We start from the raw sequence: 18,306 nt of genomic DNA on the forward strand, positions 1-18,306 counted from the left end.
CCTTTAAGGTTCTGCTTCTTAATTTGGTGCCTAGCTCATATACTGATTATGCAGAGCCTCATCCTACATGGACCACGACCACTGGAGCCTCCTCCAACTACTGCAGGTTCCTCTCCAGCCCTGAACAAACATCCCGAACCCTGATACTGGGCAGGCAACACAGCTGCCTGGACTCTTGCTCCTTGCTACAAAGAATAGTGTCAATCCCCCTCACCATGCTGTCCCCTAATACCACTACATCCCTTTGTGGTCCCCCACTTGAATAGCTACCTGTACCACAGTGCCATAGTTAGTCAGCTCATCCACCCTACAGTCTGTACTCTCATCCAAACAAGCTGAAAGAACCTCAAACCCTGATGGACAACTGCAAAGGCAGACACTCCTGACCTCTCGGTGTCCTTACTTGCCTCAGCTACAGTCACACCTCCTGTCCCTGACCACCTTCCAAATCAGAAGATCCTATCCTAAGGGGTGTGACCGCCTCCGGGTACAAAGCATCCAGGTAACTTTCCCCCCCCCCGATGTGTCACAGTGTCTGCAACTCAGCCTCCAGCTCAATGACTCCGAGTCGAAGCTCCTCAAGTCACAGACACTTACTGCAGACGGGTTTGTCCTGGATAACACTGGTATCCAGGAACTCCCACATGCTGCAGCCATGACACATCACCTGTTCTGTCATGCCTATGTGCTTGAATTAATTACTTGATTGTTTTATTTAATTATTTATTTTCTTTTATATATTTATTAATCTTAACAAATTCTGGTACTATTTCAAACCTTTTGAATAGAATAGAACTTGATCACTTACCCAGGTACTCACCAAACATCTAGCTTCTTCCCTGTAGCAGAGCAAAAACTAGTTCCTACAGGGTGAAAGAGTTAGAAAAAGCAAAGAAGCACCTCCCTCCCCTCCTCAACAAACTCCCTCAGCTCACCAAGCTCCCATACCCCCTTACATGTTCTAAACAAGGGGACTAACTGAGTCACTGGGTCCTCTTTTCACCAGCTCTTCTAGGTGATGGTTGCTGTCGCTAGGTCTTCTTTTCGCCTGTTCTTCTAGGTGGTGGTTACTACCTCTTGGTCCTCTCGCTCTTTTAGATGGTGGTTACTGTCTCCGGGTCCTCTTTTCACTCACTCTTCTAGTTGGGGGTTACTATCTCTGGGTCCTCTCACTCTTCTAGGTTTTTTTGAAAAATATACTTTATTCATAAAATATCTGAAAGAACATTATGAAACATTTCTAAATCGCCATCACAAAAAGTGCAATCATATTCAACTTTTATGCATGGATCACGAGGTGCTTCAAAACAATCAATGACTATTACAGTCATTTTAATATGGTCACAACAGACAGCCAGGCAGTGCAATGGTATTGGAGTTATCAACATACATCATGTTGCACTCTGAGGTGCTTCAATACAATTATAGTACAATCCTTTGTCTCCTTCACTGTCTGTTCAGACGGCCTGGTGCTGGGGATATGGTTCGGAGTGACTGGGGCATGTGTTAGAAACTGGAAGGAGTGAGTGGCTATGGTGGAAACAAAACTGGGCATTTGGGAGCGATGCTCCCTCTCCACTGTGGGTAAGAACCTGGTCATCAGGTGTGAGGCACTCTTGGTGTTGCTGTACGTGACACAGGTCTGGCCCATCCCTCACTCCTGTGCGATTGGGATTACCTGGGCCATCTTTCACTTTACCTGGAGGTCGAAAATGGATCATGTCTGCAGGGCCGCAATGTACAAGCCTCTAGATAAAGGGGGAAAAAACGTGCCCAACATCACCCTCATCCTGATGGCCACCTTTGTGTGCCGCTGCATCAAGCTGTGCATCAACCCTTGGTACGCAAACATCAGGTGTCATTACATGCTGAGGTTCTACCTGTCCCCGGTGTTGTGAAGGATGGGCCACGCTGCCGCAGAACGTTCCAAGTAGTTGGACCGTGCCATACACCTGTCCTTTGTGGAAAAATTTATGCAGAGAAACACCTTTGACCACAAGTCCATCGGGCAGTGGTCGGCACGTAACGTCCTAGAGACCATGCAGGAAAAGAAGATGGTGGATCCTGTCGGATGGTTCCCCGAGCAGACTGTCAAAGTCATTTGGCAGAATGCCTCATCGCCGGAACTTTCCAACAAGCACCAAGATGTAGCTTGGTTGGTGGTGAGAAAGGCCCTCCCCATCAGATCCTTCCTACATGCCAGGAGTCTCACCCCCTCTGCACATTGCCCTCGAGGTGGCTGTGGGGGGGAAATAAACCGTTGTTCGCCTCCTTGTGGAATGTGCCTTTGCAAAGGTGGTGAGAAATGCAGTGGTTTTTGTTGAGGTTCATCCCGAGCAGTATTGTGACACAGGACTCTGTGCTCCACGGGCTGTTCCCAGGGACACACACTGAGACAAACATCAACTGCAGCTGGAGGATCATCAACTCGGTGAAAGACGGTCTTTGGTCTGCCCGAAACTTGTTGGTCCTCCAGTGCAAAGAGTTGCCCCTGACCAAATGTTGCAGACTGGCACATTCCAAGGTCCAGGACTACGTGCTGAGGGACGCATTAAAGCTTGGGGCAGCCACCGTAAAGGCGCCACTGGGGAAAGGTGGCTGTCTAAGACCTTTCTGCCATAGTGTACCGAGTGACTGGGAAAACGCACTCAGGCTGCACGGCTCACAATGAATGTATGCATTGAATACTAACTGTATTACAATTGTATTGAAGCACCTCTCGCTCTTCTAGGTGGCGAATACCATCTCCGGGTCCACTTCTCACTCACTTTTCTAGTTGGGGTTACTGTCTCTGGGTCCTCTTTTCACGCGATCTTCTAGGTGGTGGTGACTGTCTCCGGGTCCTCTTTTCACCCGATCTTCTAGGTGGTGGTTACTGGCTCTGGGTCCTCTTTTTGCCTGGTCTTCTAGGTGGTAGTTATTGTCTCCAGACCTCTCACTCTTGTAGGTGGGGATTTTCTGCCTCAGGGTCCTCTTTTCACTCACTCTTGTAGGTGGTGGTTCCTGTCTCCGAGACCCCTTTTCACCCACTCTCTTTGCAGTGCGGCCAATTTCAGGAACACAGCCTTGCATAATGTGCACTTCCGTCTCATCTTCCAATACCAGTACAGCTAAGATCCAAATAGTCATTGAGTGAAGGAAATTAAACCTGTATGTTGAATGTCTTGATGCTGCTTAAATGCTTGATTTGCCCAGCTTGTATTGTGAAAAGGAGCCTTTTTCCCCATCTAAATAATAAATTGGATGATTGACATTCATAATCACCATAAAAGACACTGCTTAAAAATAATCTCTTTGAAACTTTTGGCCATTTGACCTAATGCCTCCTGGCTCGGTGTCATAACTTTGTTTTATAATACTCTTACGAAGTGTCTTGAGATGCTTCATTCATTTAAAGGGGCCACATAAATATAAGTTGTTTTGCTGAATTGCTGCTCTTTTCTTTTTAATGTTTTCTTTTTCACCATAAAACCTCCACCTTCAAAATCCTGCGTGTCACTGTTAACCAGAAACTGAACTGGACCAGCCACGTAAATGTCATGGCTACTAAAGCAGTTCATGAGCTATGTATTTATTCTGTGGTGAGTAGCTCACCTCTCAATGCCCCAAATTGCCACCATCACCTGCAAGGCTACAATGAGATGGAGGTAATTTGGAGCATGTGCCTTGACGGGTACAGCTGCAAGGCTACTTGTGAAGCTCAACACCTTCCAGGAAAAGCATTCCACTTGATCAGCATTTCACACTATAACCAAAATAGTGTCTCCCTCCACCACCGATATAAAGTGGCTGTAGCATGTAGTATTTACAGATGCACAGCAGCAACTCACCAAGGTTTATTTGGCAGGAACTGTGACATCTGAAAATTCCACCAGTTAGCAGGACAAGGACAGAGGTTAATGAGAACACAATCACCTGAAATTTCCTCTCCTAGTTGCACACCACCCTGACTTGGGCATTACCAGCATTCCTTCATTGCTGCTGAATCAAAATCCTGAAATTTCCTTACTTACAGCACATAGACAGAGGCAGATCAAGGAGGTGCAGCACCACCTTTCAGAACAATTATGGCCCTGCCAGCAACAATAATATCCCAGGAATGAAAAATGGCTCCTGTCTTTCATCATAAAGTTAAATCTACAACATAATGAAGATGGAGGGTTTCAAACATGCAGCCCCGGAAAAGATAGGAATAGATCTAGGAGGCAACAATAGGTTTCATGATTGTAGAGAGGAAAGGGAGGTTGGAGATAGGACAGTAGCTTGCGTGGACGGTGGAGTCAAGGGTTGTTTTTTCTGAGGAGTGGGATGATTATGGCAGTTTTAAAAGGAGAAGGGGACAACACCTGAAGAGAGGACACTATTTACAAATATCAGCTAACATGGAGGCTTGGGTTGGGGTGGGGGGACAGGGGACAAGGGACGGGCTCGGTGGGGAAATTGGGTGATCAGCAGTTTAGTGGGAATAGGACCGAGGGAATAGAAGGTGGCTCTCATGGACAAACTCGAAGAGGGCATGAAGGGAGATAGAGAAACTAGAGAAAGATGCGAGTTCAGGCCTGGGTATGGGGGAGTATTAAAGGAAGTTTGGCCAGGTGGACTAGTGGAAGGGAGGGATGTGGCAGAGGCAGCTGATCAGATTGTCTTAATCTCCTCACACTTGAGTTCCTCACAATTGTTGGAGGTAAGGATGAAGGGGACAGGGGTTTAAGAAGACAGACTTCTTTGAAGACAGACGAAAAGAAGCTGGGACCATCACAGAATTGTTACAGCATAGGGGGCGGCCATTTGGCCCATTTTGTCTACACTGGTCTCCGCACGAGCAATTCACCTAGTTTATGTTAAAGATCTCGCTACCTCTCAAAAACTGTAGCAGTTTGACTTTTTCTCCATTTAGCCATTACTACGAGCTTTCATAACTGTAATTACTAATTACCAATTAGCACTGAGCAGTAGACAGCTTGGTGGTTCACAAACTATTGAGTTTTATCTGCTCATACTCACTTTACATAGGATCTGACTGCCAAGAACGGCAGATCACCCATTCCAGCAGACTTGGCTAGATTTGAACTCCACAATCAGATGTTAAGGAACAATAGTTGCCAGACTTTTTTTTTAGAAGACAAAATAAGTTTGCTTCTTTTCATATCAAAGTTTCAGGGAAAAAAAGGTTTCAATGCACAAAGTAGATGTGGATTTTTTTTATTCCAATGCATTCAGGATAGAAAATTTCATGAACAGGTGAATGAATAATAATTGAACCATGCAAATGAGACAGATGGTTACTTGATCTATTCCCCTACGCCACTAATAACACAACATCTACTAGTGGCAATACAAATTCCAAAATCCCAGCATGAGACTGTCAACAGTTTTTCTCATGGAAGAGCACAAGAAATTAGCCCTGGAGAGACTTTGCACTGTCATTCATTGTGAAGCTTACTGTAGACAGTTGATGGCTAAACTAGGGACTGTTAATGTAAAAAAAAAAATGACCCTCAACACATTCCATTTTATATTTTGCTGTAGGAGCTGAAAGCAGAAGAAATCCTAATTACAGCCAAAAAACAAGGTAAACAAAACAATTTTGTAAGAACATCAGTATAGTTCTGCCTACTTAAATGTGAGTAAGGTGCAATGCTCTAGAATTACTTACACAAATCCATCCTCTCCTCTTCTAAGACTTTCCTTAAAAGACACTTCTTTAACCACTTGAACTTGTTTTGACTACCTCTTCACATATTTATTTCTTTGGCTCAGCATCCATAAATTTCTGATTTCACCTCTGAAGCACTTTGGAATGATTTCCTATATCAAAAGGCATTATATGAATGCAAGTTCTAGTTGATTCTTTCATCTACCATTATTATTAAATGCCAGGTTGTGCCAGAGGACTCCAGAATTGTAACCTCTGTTTAAAATGGAAAGAAAGGCATAAATCAGGTAATGATGCTAGCTGGGCCAACAGTGATAATGGAAAGCTTCTGAAGGACATATGGGGAAAAGATTAGAATTCATCTGAACATGAATGGGCTAATAAAAAGATAGCCTGCCTGAATTTTTAAAATGCAAGTCATATCTGATAAATTTAAGAAACAGTCTGCATTGATAAAAGAAACACTATGGATGCTCTATATGTGTTTTTGAAAGACATTGATAAAATTAAGGGCCATTTTAAGAGTGAGTATGGCAGCATCGAAAGGCAGTTGTTAAAAGTGTTGACACTAGCTGGGCTAGCTCTGATCCATTCTTGCCAGCTCCCATGCTGCTCTAAGAACAGCCCCAGGTTCTCTCACCACCCTGAGCAGAATTTTACAGGCCCTCCCAGGTGGCCCTCATGCCAATTTTACAGGAGGCGGAAGAGACCTAGGGCATCTGCCCTGACCCCACTTGAGGCCCATTAAGTGGCCAATTAATGGCCTCCCATCCTGTCCCTGCCATGGCACCTCCCAGCATTTACTTCTATCTAGGCTCCAGGACTACGTGGTGGGACTGCTTACGTTCCAGCAGTGGCCACTGCTCCCAGTGGTGCTGCTGAGACTACAGAGCTGCTGAGACTACAGAGCTGCTTGCTAATCAGATTGGCCAGCAGCTCTCTGAGGCAGGACTTCTGCCTGAGTGATGGACAGAAGGCCCACCTCCAGTCAATTAACACTCCATGAAACAAAAACAAAAATACCTGGAAAAACTCAGCAGGTCTGACAGCATCTGCGGAGAGGAATACAGTTAATGTTTCAAGAAGAGTCTGGTGAGGAGTCATACGGGCTCGAAACATTAACTGTATTCCTCTCTGCAGATGCTGTCAGACCTGCTGAATTTTTCCAGGTATTTTTGTTTTTATTTTGGATTTCCAGCATCTGCAGTTTTTTTCTTTTAACACTCCATGAAATCTTAAATGGTTGAGGGGCAGCTGACATTGGTAAGGATGCATTCCCCATCAACTCTGCAAGTGACAGGGCAGGTAACTCCGCCACCTGTTAAATTCTGCACCAAGAAACTGATGCCCTACATCTGTAGTACCATTCCAGCAAATCCCCTCTTCCTCCTACCTACAGCCTTGACAGCCTTCCAAAAGTGTGGCATCTAGAATTGGACACAACACTCCAGCTGCAGCCTAACCAGTGATTTAAAAAGATTTAGCATAATGTCCTTGTTTCTGTACTCTCTATCTCTATTTATAAAGCCAAGAATCCAGTGAGATTTTGAAACAGCCTTCACAATTTGCCTTGCCACCTTCAAAGACTTGTGTACTTACACCGTCAAGTTCCTGCAGCCCATTGAAAATTGTACCATTTAATTTATATTGCCTCCCTTCATTCATCTGACCAAAGCACATCATAATTTTCAGCCTTAAATTGCATCTGCCATGTCTGCCGGTTTTACTTGTTTGTCCTTCTGGAGGCTGTTGATGTCCCCACTGTTTACTACATTTTAGAGTTTCGAATTATCTGCAAACTTTGAGATTATAGTATACCCAAGTTCAAGACATTCATATATAATCAAAAAATAAAGCAGTGGAGCTAAAACCGACCCCTGAAGGATACCACTGTATATTTCAATTAAAGCAAAATACTGTAGATGCTGGAAATCTGCAATAAAAACAGAAAATGATGGAAATACTCACGATTTAGCAGCATCTGTGGAGAAGCCCAATTAGACCTGAGCTCTGATGTTAGGTCATTGACCTGAAATGCAAACTGTTTCCCTTTTCACAGATACTGCCAGACATTGAGTATTTCCAGAATTTTCTGTTTATTACTTTTATACTTCACTCTGGGATAAACTGAAAGATGGTTGTGAAAAGCCAGAAATACAAAACAAACATAAGTTTATACCTCAATTTCTAACACATTGGTTGTCTCTATTGATGCCCACCATTCATGGATATGCTCAACTTATGCTGTGTTTCAGAATCCAGGTTGGTTAATGAAGGTCAAAAACAGTAGGTGCCTGAAATATAACTGGAATGATCCACTTAGCACTGCTCCTAAGTCAAAGATCATTCTTGACTATTGCCCGTTACTTTCTCTCTCTGAATCAAGGTTTTAAGGTTGTGTAGTAGCTTTAAAAGTATAGCTTTGTCCAAGGCCTTCTGGAATCATAAAGCCACAGAAGTCAGTGTGTGTACACTAGCTGTTTGTCAAAGAAATTCAAAAAATTAGTCCCACTGCCCTATTCTCTCCCTATAACCCTGTATCAGATGCTTCCAATATTTATACAATTTTCCCTTGAAAGATACAATAGCTCTTTCTTATTCAATCTATTAAACCCCTTTATAATTTATAAAACTCCTATTATCTCAGTCTATGCTCCAGTGTAAATTATCCAAAATCTAATGTCTCTCCTCCAAATTATAGCTTTCATCCCAGCACTATTCTGGTGAATTGGTTAATGTGCTCTTTATAATGGAGCATACTAAACTTCATATAATACGCACAACAGCCTAATCCATATTTGTACAAATTTGTTACATTTTTCCTTTTGTACACTATGACCCTATTTACGAAAGCCAAAATGCTATTGAACTTTCTTATGGCTTTTTCAATTTACACTCAAACTTTAATGGAGTTATATATTTGAACACCTTGTTCACTCTGTCCATCCACTCAGTACACTAGCTCAGAAATCTAGGTAAATCATGTCATGGGGCTTTCCCATTTCCAGTTGGCATGTCACATTCTCAAAAGTCAAGGAAGTTACTCAGGCAGGTTCAGGTTATTTTGAAACCGCGTTAGCTTATACCTATCTGGCTAATTTCTTAATTTCTTCCTTAAATTTGCCACAAATATTTGATTCTACTAAGATATTAATTTCTGTACAAGGTTTCTGCAGCTGTAGTCATTCACATTTCTTTTGCAGTCTTTCTTCCACCACCCCTCAACAGCCTCTGCATTCACGGAGTCGCCTTCTGCCGTTTCATGTGCCTCCAATGGAACTCAACCACCACACACATCTTCCCTTTGCTGAACATTTCCTTCCCAACAATGAGCACAACCCTGAGCTTCTGATCAACGGCCACTTGCATTCTCTGTGGCACATCCACTCTGACTTTGGTCTCCTACATTTTCCCATGAAGCTCAACGCAAGCTGAAAAAACAGTGCTCTTTTTTTTAACTGGACATTTCACAGACTTCTGGCCTTCACACTAGATTTATTAAATCAGACCTTCACCACCATCCAACTTTCTCATGGAGACTAGGTGCTGGCAATGTAGGATGACTATACCAGTGCTTCCAGATTGGGGGTCGGTGCTTGGGATGGGGATCCAATCTGTTCACGGCCCATGAGATAAACAACTTGTTTTAATTAAGCATCTTTAATGCAATAAAACAACCATAGGTACTCCACAGGAGCATTATAAAGTAAAATATGACACAATCACACAAGGTGATATTAGGGCAGATGACCAAAATTTGGTCAAAGAGGTTTTAAGCAGCATCTTAAGAGGTGGAAAGAAAGATGGAGAGGTTTAGGGAGGGAACGCCAGAGGTTAGGGCCTTGATAGCTGAAGGCACAGTCATCAATGATAGAGCGATTAAAATTGAGGATGTTCAGGAAGCCAGAGTTAGGTGCAGATATCATTGAGGGTTGTAGGGTTGGAAGAGATTACACAGAGTTTGGAGATGGGAGGTGGGGGGAAGGCATGTAGAGATTTGAAAATAAGTGTGAGATTTTTAAAATTGAGGCACTGCTTAGCTGGGAACCAATATAGGCCAGCAAACTCAGGGGTCATGCTTGAACAGGACTTAGAGTGTGAATTAAGGCACAGGCAGCAGAGCTTTGGATGACCAAGTTTGTGGAGGGTCAAATGTGGGAGGCCTGTTAAGGAGTGGCAGAATTGTCAAGTTTAGAGCTAATAGCTGCATGGTTGAGAGTTTCAGCAGCAGATGAGATGAGGCAGATGCAGAATCAGGCAATTTATGGAGGTGGAAATTGCTGGTCTTAGGGATGCATGGATGTGTGGTCAGAAGCTCATCTTGGGTCAAGTATGACAGCAAGGTGTGAACAGTCTGGTTCAGGCTCAGTTAGTTCCAGGAAGAGGGACGGAGTCAGTGTTGAGCTTGTTGCAAGTACCAAAGACAATGACTTAAAATCTTTTTAAAATTTAGCTGGAGTTTTTACCCATTTAGCACTGGATGCCGGACAAGCAATCTGACAACTTGGAGAGGAATTGACATTGGAGGGGAGGCGGTCATTTGAAAGGATGTAATTGCTAAGGGTTTTTTTTGAGAAGAGTGGAACAGTACCTGGAGAGAGAAAACCATCACCAATATCAGCTAACATAGGAGCCAGGTAGGGATGCTGTGTGATCAGCAGATTAGTGGGAACAAGGTTGAGGGAGCAGAGTATAGGTCTCATGGACAAGCTGAGCTCGACAGAGTATAAAGGCAGGGGTGGAGAAACTTAAGAACAATGCAATTTCAAGACAAGGGCAGGAGGGAACTTTAGGGGAAGTTTATTCCGGTGGACTAGAGGAAGGGAAGGAAGTGGCAGAGGCAATTGATCAAGTAGTCTCAATCATAGTGGTAAAGTCCACGAGTTTCTTGCATGTTGCTGGAGGTGATGTGGAGGAGACAGGTGAGGAGGAATGTAAGACAACAATGTGCAATAGGAAAAAAGCTGGGGTTAACTTACATTTCAAAATCATCCTGAAATAGTGAGCTGCTTTGGCAGACTAGAGCTGGACCTGGTATTGCTTTATTCTACTCAATTTCTCCCCATAAATGCAAACCATGGCATTGAGAGGATTGCCCTAAAAGTTACAAACTTTTTCTATAATTCTAACAAAATTCTTCAAGGAATGTGCCAAAGCACTTTACTAAAATTTCAATTAAAATCCCTAAGGCAATGAATTTGCATACCCTTAGTACTCTGTGCCCAACTGCTCATTATTTTATAATAAAAAAGGGAAATATATTTTTGCTGTATGGTCACAGTTCTAAAATGTTACTTGAGGTGCTGTTATACATGTGCATTGAAGTAAAAATTATTTGGGAGTCTTGTTTAGATTGGAGTTGGAAGCTTGCTAAAGCTAAGTGATGTGATAATCCCTTCAGGTAGCTTTCTCACATCGAGTTTGTACCAGAATTATAGAATAATTCTGTGGAAAAGATTGTAGTAAGCAGACAACACAACAGAGCATATTAATGAACAGATGGTAACTGTATAATCTGAAACAAATAACTGACATCAGGATATATGTTACAAGTTTATGGTAATCTACATTCAGATGTTGCAAAGAATAATCAACACTCCTCCTTCCCACCATTGTTCATTTTTAAAACAAAGTCTTACCCCTCTGTTTTGGGAAGACCTCCAAAGGATGCTGCAATTAATCAGACAAATTAGAATTAGCAAATGTAAATAAGTGGATAATAAACGAATCAGAGTAAAATCTTGCAGACATAAAACATTTTCATTACCTTCATGATTGGCCTAGCCTTCTTGTCAAACAAGCCAGATGGGAAAAGGTATCTGATAGCTCTCTGGAAAAAGATAAATAAATGAATGCCCACAAGATTACAAAGAAAACCTTTGTGCAAGTATATTGCTATCAGTTTTGCATAAATTGATGGCAATGCTTTTTTTAAGCACCATTCACTTCAAGTTAGACAGTCACATGAAAGCAAATCTTCTTAAAATTGTCTTTAAAAAATCACAACATAAGGAGGAAGAGTTACACAATAAAAATAAAATTAATTTTGAAACATGGCCACTGGGGCATAGTACTAGAGGCCACAGGTACTTGTGACACTATATCCCAAAATGACTCACCTTTCAGGTGTGGAACAGTTAGGAGATGAAGATGAGAGCAAATATTGCTTAGAGGCACACAAACAACTTATGTGCAGTGTAGGTCACCATTGTAGGAAGGACATTAAAACCACGGAGAATTTACAGCATTTACAGCATTGATTGACTAGGATGTGGCAAGAAACTAGATTCTGAGGAAAGAATTGAAGTATTGGAATTATTTCCACTGAAACAGAAAATTAAGAGATTTAATAGAGTTTTTTTTAAAATTAAGGAGTATTTTGATAATGTGGATACAAAAACATGTTTTCCTCTGGTTAGAGAATCTGTAAAACAGATCAGCAATTTAAAATTGCCAGTCAAGAGAGCCGATAGAATTTTTTTTTATAATTGAGTGTTTTCAGAGCTTGGAATGCATTTCCACAGGCAGTAGTCAAGGTAGAGACCGTGTTATTAAGGGAAATGCAAATAAACATATGAGGAGAGAAAAGGGTAGAGGGATTAGTTTTGGATTGCTCTAGGAAAGTTTATGAGCCAAATGACCACCTTCTGTGCACCATAGACCAAATTCACAGCAATGTGCAGTTATCAGCAAATACATATACACGTAAACACACACACAGCTACAAATGAAATAGAAAAATATTGTATATGAATATATGTATATAAAATTCTACGCATAGGTGACTTTAGAAAAATGTATTAAAAACGCAATAAAATGTGGTAGGGCTAGGCACAATGCATCCTGTTTCGGTTTATCAGAAGTGTTATATTGTAACAATTTAAAACAGTTCTGTTGACTACTTTCTGGAAGAGAACAGAGAAGGTACAATTGTCAGGAGAGAGACAATGGGCTGGAGTTCATTTTTTCAGAAAAGAGAAGACAGGAGTATCTTGATAGTCTTAAAAATTATGAAGTTATTCAATGGGGCAGACAGAGATGCTTACACTTGTTAAAGAATCATAGGATGTTGCTGAAAAAAGAGAGATGTGCTGTCTAAGGTTTACATTTTGCACTCATCAGGACAGATCTCAAGATTACCAACACAGAAAGGGAACAACAATTTATTCTGCATGAGAAAGAGTGCTGATTGGTTGGTTGGCAAGTGGACGCCGATTGATTGAGGCATTGCCATGGACAATATAGCTGGGAACAATTAACTGCCAAGCTTTTGTTCAAATTCAAACCAGACAGGTCAACTCTGATTGGTCAAGGCATTGCCATGGAGAATGAACTTGGGAATAGCTGTCACCCAAGCTTTTGTTTAGTTGAAAAAGGCACAATGCGTAGACAAGCACCTTCTGCCTACAAAGAACAGAGGCCATGTTTGAAAATATGTGGCTTCTAGCATGTGTAAGTGAGCCACGCTGTGAGCCTGACTGATAATCTTAAATTGTGCTAAGAAATACACTGAAAGCCAATCAGGATTGTTTAGCAATTGTTGTTTAATCATGGAATCACATATAATGATGGACACCATATTTCAATTTTGCAAGTACAGGCAGGTTGGATATGGTCACTATTTTTCCCTATTGCGAATAGCTGAAGTTCCGTGCTGTTTGATATGATCCACCAGTTGTTGGGAAGTACGGCCTACAAACCTGACATCACAACCAGCACTGAATTCATATACAACATTACTCATTTGTGTGATAGGCACAACGTCTTTTTGGCTTGATGGCAGCATCCTGTTCATGGAGAATACCACATGTTGCTGCTGCATAGTAACAGTGTGAAACAGCTAGCTTCACCCATACGTTGCCATATGTATGTTAGAAACCACATATATTCACACACAGGGCCCTGTCCTTTGCAGATAGAAGGAACATATCTACACATGGCTTTTTCTCAACTAAAAAAAAGCTTTGGGGAAATCCATTCCCTGGTTCATTCTCCATAGCAATGCCTTGACCAGAGTCAACCTTCCTGGTTTGAATTTGAACAAAAGCTTGGCAGTTAACTACTCCCTGCTGCATCCTCCATGGCAATGCCTCTACCAGAGTCCACTTGCCAATCAATACTCTCTTCTCATGCAGTATAAATCGTTGTTCCCTTTACTGCTGGTAATCTTTCGAACAGTTCCTACAGACTGGAGGGTAGCTAATGTAACCCAACTATTTAAAAAGGGAGGCAGAGAGAAAGCAGGGAATTATAGACCAGTCAGCCTGACATCGTTAGTGGGGAAAATTCTAGAGTCCATTATAAAGGATTTAATAGCTGAGCACGTGGAAAAAAGTGGCAGAATCGGACAGTCAGCATGGATTTATAAAAGGGAAATCATGATCTGTCCTGACGAGTGGTAAGATGAAAAGCTTAGACAACATGTCTCTTTTTTTCCAGCAATACTCAAGTTCTGTACTTCCAAACAACTAATCACAGAATGGTTACAGCACTGAGAGAGGCCCGTCAGCCCACTGTGAGTGTACCACTATCTGCAAGAGCAATTTAGCTAATTCCACTTCACGCCCTGAGCCCATAGTCCTGTATTGTTTTTCTCTCTTCAGGTACTTATCAAATTCATTTTTAAAAGCCACAATTGCCTCCACCAGGCAATGCATTCCAGATCATAGTCACTCTACCTAAAAACAACTCTTCTTCATGCGCCGGTTCTTCTCTAGCCATTCATCTTTAATCAGCGCCCTATGGTTCTTGATCCTTTTACCAATGGGAACAGTTTCTCTCATCTACTCTGTCTCAGCCCATCATGATTTTCAGCACCTCTATCAAATCTCTCAATCTTCTCTTTCGTAAGGAGAAAAACCCCAGCTTCTCCAATCTATCCACGTAACTGAAGTCCCTAATCTCTGCGTCAGATATCTGCACCATATCTGAAGTCTTTGCATCCTCCTAACGTGCGATGCCCAGAAGTGGACACAATTCTCCAGTTAAAGCCAAACAGTGATCTGGGGCGAACTAGTTGAGGCGTTCAAAACTAGGGCCCACAATCAAAACCAATAAGGAATTCAGGACAAGTTTCTTTATTTAGGCAACGTTAAGAACATGGAATACGCTATTATGTGGAATGGTTGAGGCAAAGAACTTGGATGCATTTAGAGGTAAACTAAATAAATATGAGGGAAACAGGAATAAATATATATTGATAGGGGTAAGATATAGTGTGGGACAAGGCTCAAGTGGATCATAAGCACCAGCATTTTGTGCTATAAATTCCATGTAAAGTCATTTTATGTCAATGTCCAAATCATCAATATATCACCTATATTTAAATTGCCCACAATTGAAATTAGATCAACTAGCCTACATAGTGACTTGCTTTATTATTTCCTTCCTTGTTGATTACATGAGTTATATTGGTTCCCTCTAGTCCTATAACATAACTGACAAATTGGGACCAGAGGTTCTGCTACGTCCTCTCTTTTTTCAATAAGGTACTGACTTATCTCATATCTCTGACCTATCTGTAGGTCTTATCCCTGCTTTACATCGATTGTTTGACAGTCTGTCAAAGAATTTCTTAATTCAATTCATATGGATACTGTCTTAACAGAAATCGCTCAGACATTCTGATACTCTGGCGCTATGAGAGAATTTTTACTAATACTTTCACTTAAGCTTGAAGCCATATAAATACTGTGGCTACAAGAGCAGGTCAGAGGCTAAGAATCATGTGACGAGTAACTCACCTCCTGACTCCCCAAAGCCGGTCTGCCATCTACAAGGCACAAGTCAGGAATGTGATGGAATACTCCCCACTTGCCTGGATGAGTGCAGCTCCCACAAAACTGAAGAAGCTTGACACCATCCAGGGCAAAGCAGTCCGCTTGACTGGCACCACATCCACAAACATTCACTCCCTCCACCACCGAGACACAGTGGCAGCAGTGTGTAGCATTTATAAGATGCACTGCAGGAATTCACCAAGGCTCCTTAGGCAGCACCTTCCAAACCCACGACCACTACCACCTAGAAGGACAAGGGCAGCAGATAGATGGGAACACCTGAAGGTTCCCCTGCAAGTCACTCACCATTCTGATTTGGAAATATATCGCCATTCCTTCACTGTTGCTGGGTCAAAATCCTGGAACTCCCTTCCTAACAGCACTGTTGGTATACCTACACCACTTGAACTTTAACAGTTCAAGAAGGCAGCTCACCACCATCTTCTCAAGGGCAACTAGGGATGGGCAATAAATGCTGGCCCAGCCAACGAAGCCCTCATCCCGTGAATGAATGAATAAAAAAAAGCCCTTTTGCCCCTCCCTCTATCTCCTGAAAATGTTGTAGCCAGGAATATTAAGTTCTCAGTGCTGACCAACTTAAGCCATAGCCACAGACTGATTGGACAATATCAGGAGACTTCTGACTGGATGAAAACAAAATTCATCTTACACCTTAGTTAATCGGCACCACTCATATGTACACACACATACACACACCAATCTTCATTTCCATCACTGCAAAGTTTCTTTCCTTGTTTTCCACTTCTGACGTTTTCTCACTGTTTGTTTCAACTAAACTTCCAACTACTATTTCAACCATTTTATTAATGTAGATTTCTGTTCCGAAAGGTATACTTTCCCACCCCATACAAAATTAGTTTAAATCCCTTCCCATTGCTCTATTTGCCCTCCATGCAAGGATCCTGGTATTACTTTGATTCAAATGAAGACCTTTCATTTTTTCCAGAACTTGCTCCAATGCCACATGAATGTGAACCTTACCCTCCTACACCAGCTCAACAGCTATATTAACGTTTATAATTGACTTATTAAAGGTGTGTCTCCAAGTGTCAATCCAGCGATTCCTCTTTTTCAGGTCTTGCTTATCAATTTGATACTTAATTCCCTAAATTTACCATGTAAGTTTTTAATCATACTTCTATCTCTGTCATCTTCGCCATTATTTCTATAGCCTCAATGGTCTAACACTGCTTCTGTGGTGACTACAATCTGGCAGTGCCATATAGAAAATCCTTCATTTTCTCTGCTGGAAGTGGATAACTGCTCCACAAGCACAACAATCCTATCCTGAGTTAATTTTCCAATACTCTAGCAAAAAACAAATTGCATTCACTCATTTTACACAATTATAGAAAATAAATCCTGTTCTACTGCATTCCAAGGCTGAACAACATACTCTTCAGAATCACAGAATCTTTACAGTGCAGGTAGTCATTCGGCCCATCGAGTCAGCACTTTTTTTACTTCTGCCCTTTCACACGCCACCAGCCTCTTGCAGCATAAATACTTCAGTAAATTTTCTTGTACATATTGTAACTTCCAGTATATGCCTGGAAGATTAAAATCCCATGATTACAACTAAAGGCTGAGCATTAGTCTTTTTAATAGTGTCCTGCAGCAGAATAACCACCTCTTTACTTTGGGGTGGCCTTTACATATTCTCACTGTTAATTTTTGTCCTTTTCTACCTCCCATATACAACTGAAGTTATTCTGTTGCAATTCCCAATCCTGCCTCTGAGCAACATATAGACCATCTCTGGCAAGCTGTGCTGCCACAACTTCCTTATTTTCCTTCTTTTCCTTCCTAAAGCATGCATACTTCTGCAGATTTGTTCCTCACTAATCGTCCTTTTTCCAAGATTTCAAGATTCCCGAAATCTATTAGCTATTTACTATTACCATTATCTTCTCCCCCAATATTCTAATTTAAATCCTTCCCAATAGTTTTACTCATCTTGAGCAGCGCATGTAAATGCAGCACTTCGCTTTAGCTGGAGGTTGTTCCAACTATAAAGCCCTCCCATCCTGTCGCAATCGTCCTCTTATGACATAGTACGTGCACTGCCCAAAGGCAGGTCCTTGGCTCATTGTCTGCTGATGCTTCAGCCAGAGCGTTTTTCTTGGTAGTTTTTTTTTGTTAATGGTGGTTTGCCATTGCCTTCCTCTCTTACCGGTACTACAGGGAAGCAGGTCCCAAGACAACTTCAGTTGGAGCAGAAATTGAACCCACGCTGTTGGTGTTATTCTGAACCAGCCATCAGCCAACTGAGCTAGCCAGGCCCCAGTAGTTGACTTAGTGGGCCATTAATTTGAACCCTTCAGCCAATAGCATTTGTTAATTCACACATTGACCTGTCAAACCTCTCATTATAAAACTATTAATAGGCAGTAAGAATGTAAAATAGTTGGTTACCTTTGAAACAGTTTTATGATAAAGAAGTGCAAGAATCAAGGACTGTATTTTCTTTATGTGCCAATTTATTTTTGCTTTTGCAAAACTTTCCAATTTATAAAGAATTCAAACGAGCAATTCTAGCCTGAACTGAGATCAAGAATAAACAGTAATATCCCTACCAAAAACCAATATTATAAAGGGTAACTTACCCTGCTGTACAATTTGCCGTATATTTCAATATGTAATTTTTAAGTTCTGTTTTTTTTCAATCATTTGTTGGATGTCAGCATCGCTGGCAAGGTCAGCAATTATTGTCCATCCTTAATCGCCCTCAAGATGATAGTGAGCTGCTCCTTGAACCACTGCAGTCCATGTGGTGTAGGTTTTCCCACAGTGCTGTTAGGGCTGGAGTTCCAGAACTTGGACCCAGCAACAGTGAAAGATATATTTCCA

At 41.7% G+C, this 18,306-nt stretch overlaps 1 protein-coding gene across 3 annotated transcripts in view; it reads right to left on the bottom strand.

Moving 5' to 3' along the window:
• The window catches only part of mrps9 (mitochondrial ribosomal protein S9), a 104,569-nt gene that overhangs the window by 62,352 nt on the left and 23,911 nt on the right, over positions 1-18,306 (bottom strand). For all 3 annotated transcript variants that reach the window (XM_041198936.1, XM_041198937.1, XM_041198938.1), the window contains exons 3-4: positions 11,424-11,486; positions 11,296-11,326 (exon numbers count right to left, since the gene is read on the bottom strand). In XM_041198936.1, coding sequence (XP_041054870.1) covers positions 11,296-11,326; positions 11,424-11,486 — 94 coding nt within the window. The remainder of the gene's footprint in view (positions 1-11,295; positions 11,327-11,423; positions 11,487-18,306) is intronic.

Source organism: Carcharodon carcharias, chromosome 11, assembly GCF_017639515.1.
Source record: "Carcharodon carcharias isolate sCarCar2 chromosome 11, sCarCar2.pri, whole genome shotgun sequence".
NCBI classification, from domain to species: domain Eukaryota; kingdom Metazoa; phylum Chordata; class Chondrichthyes; order Lamniformes; family Lamnidae; genus Carcharodon; species Carcharodon carcharias.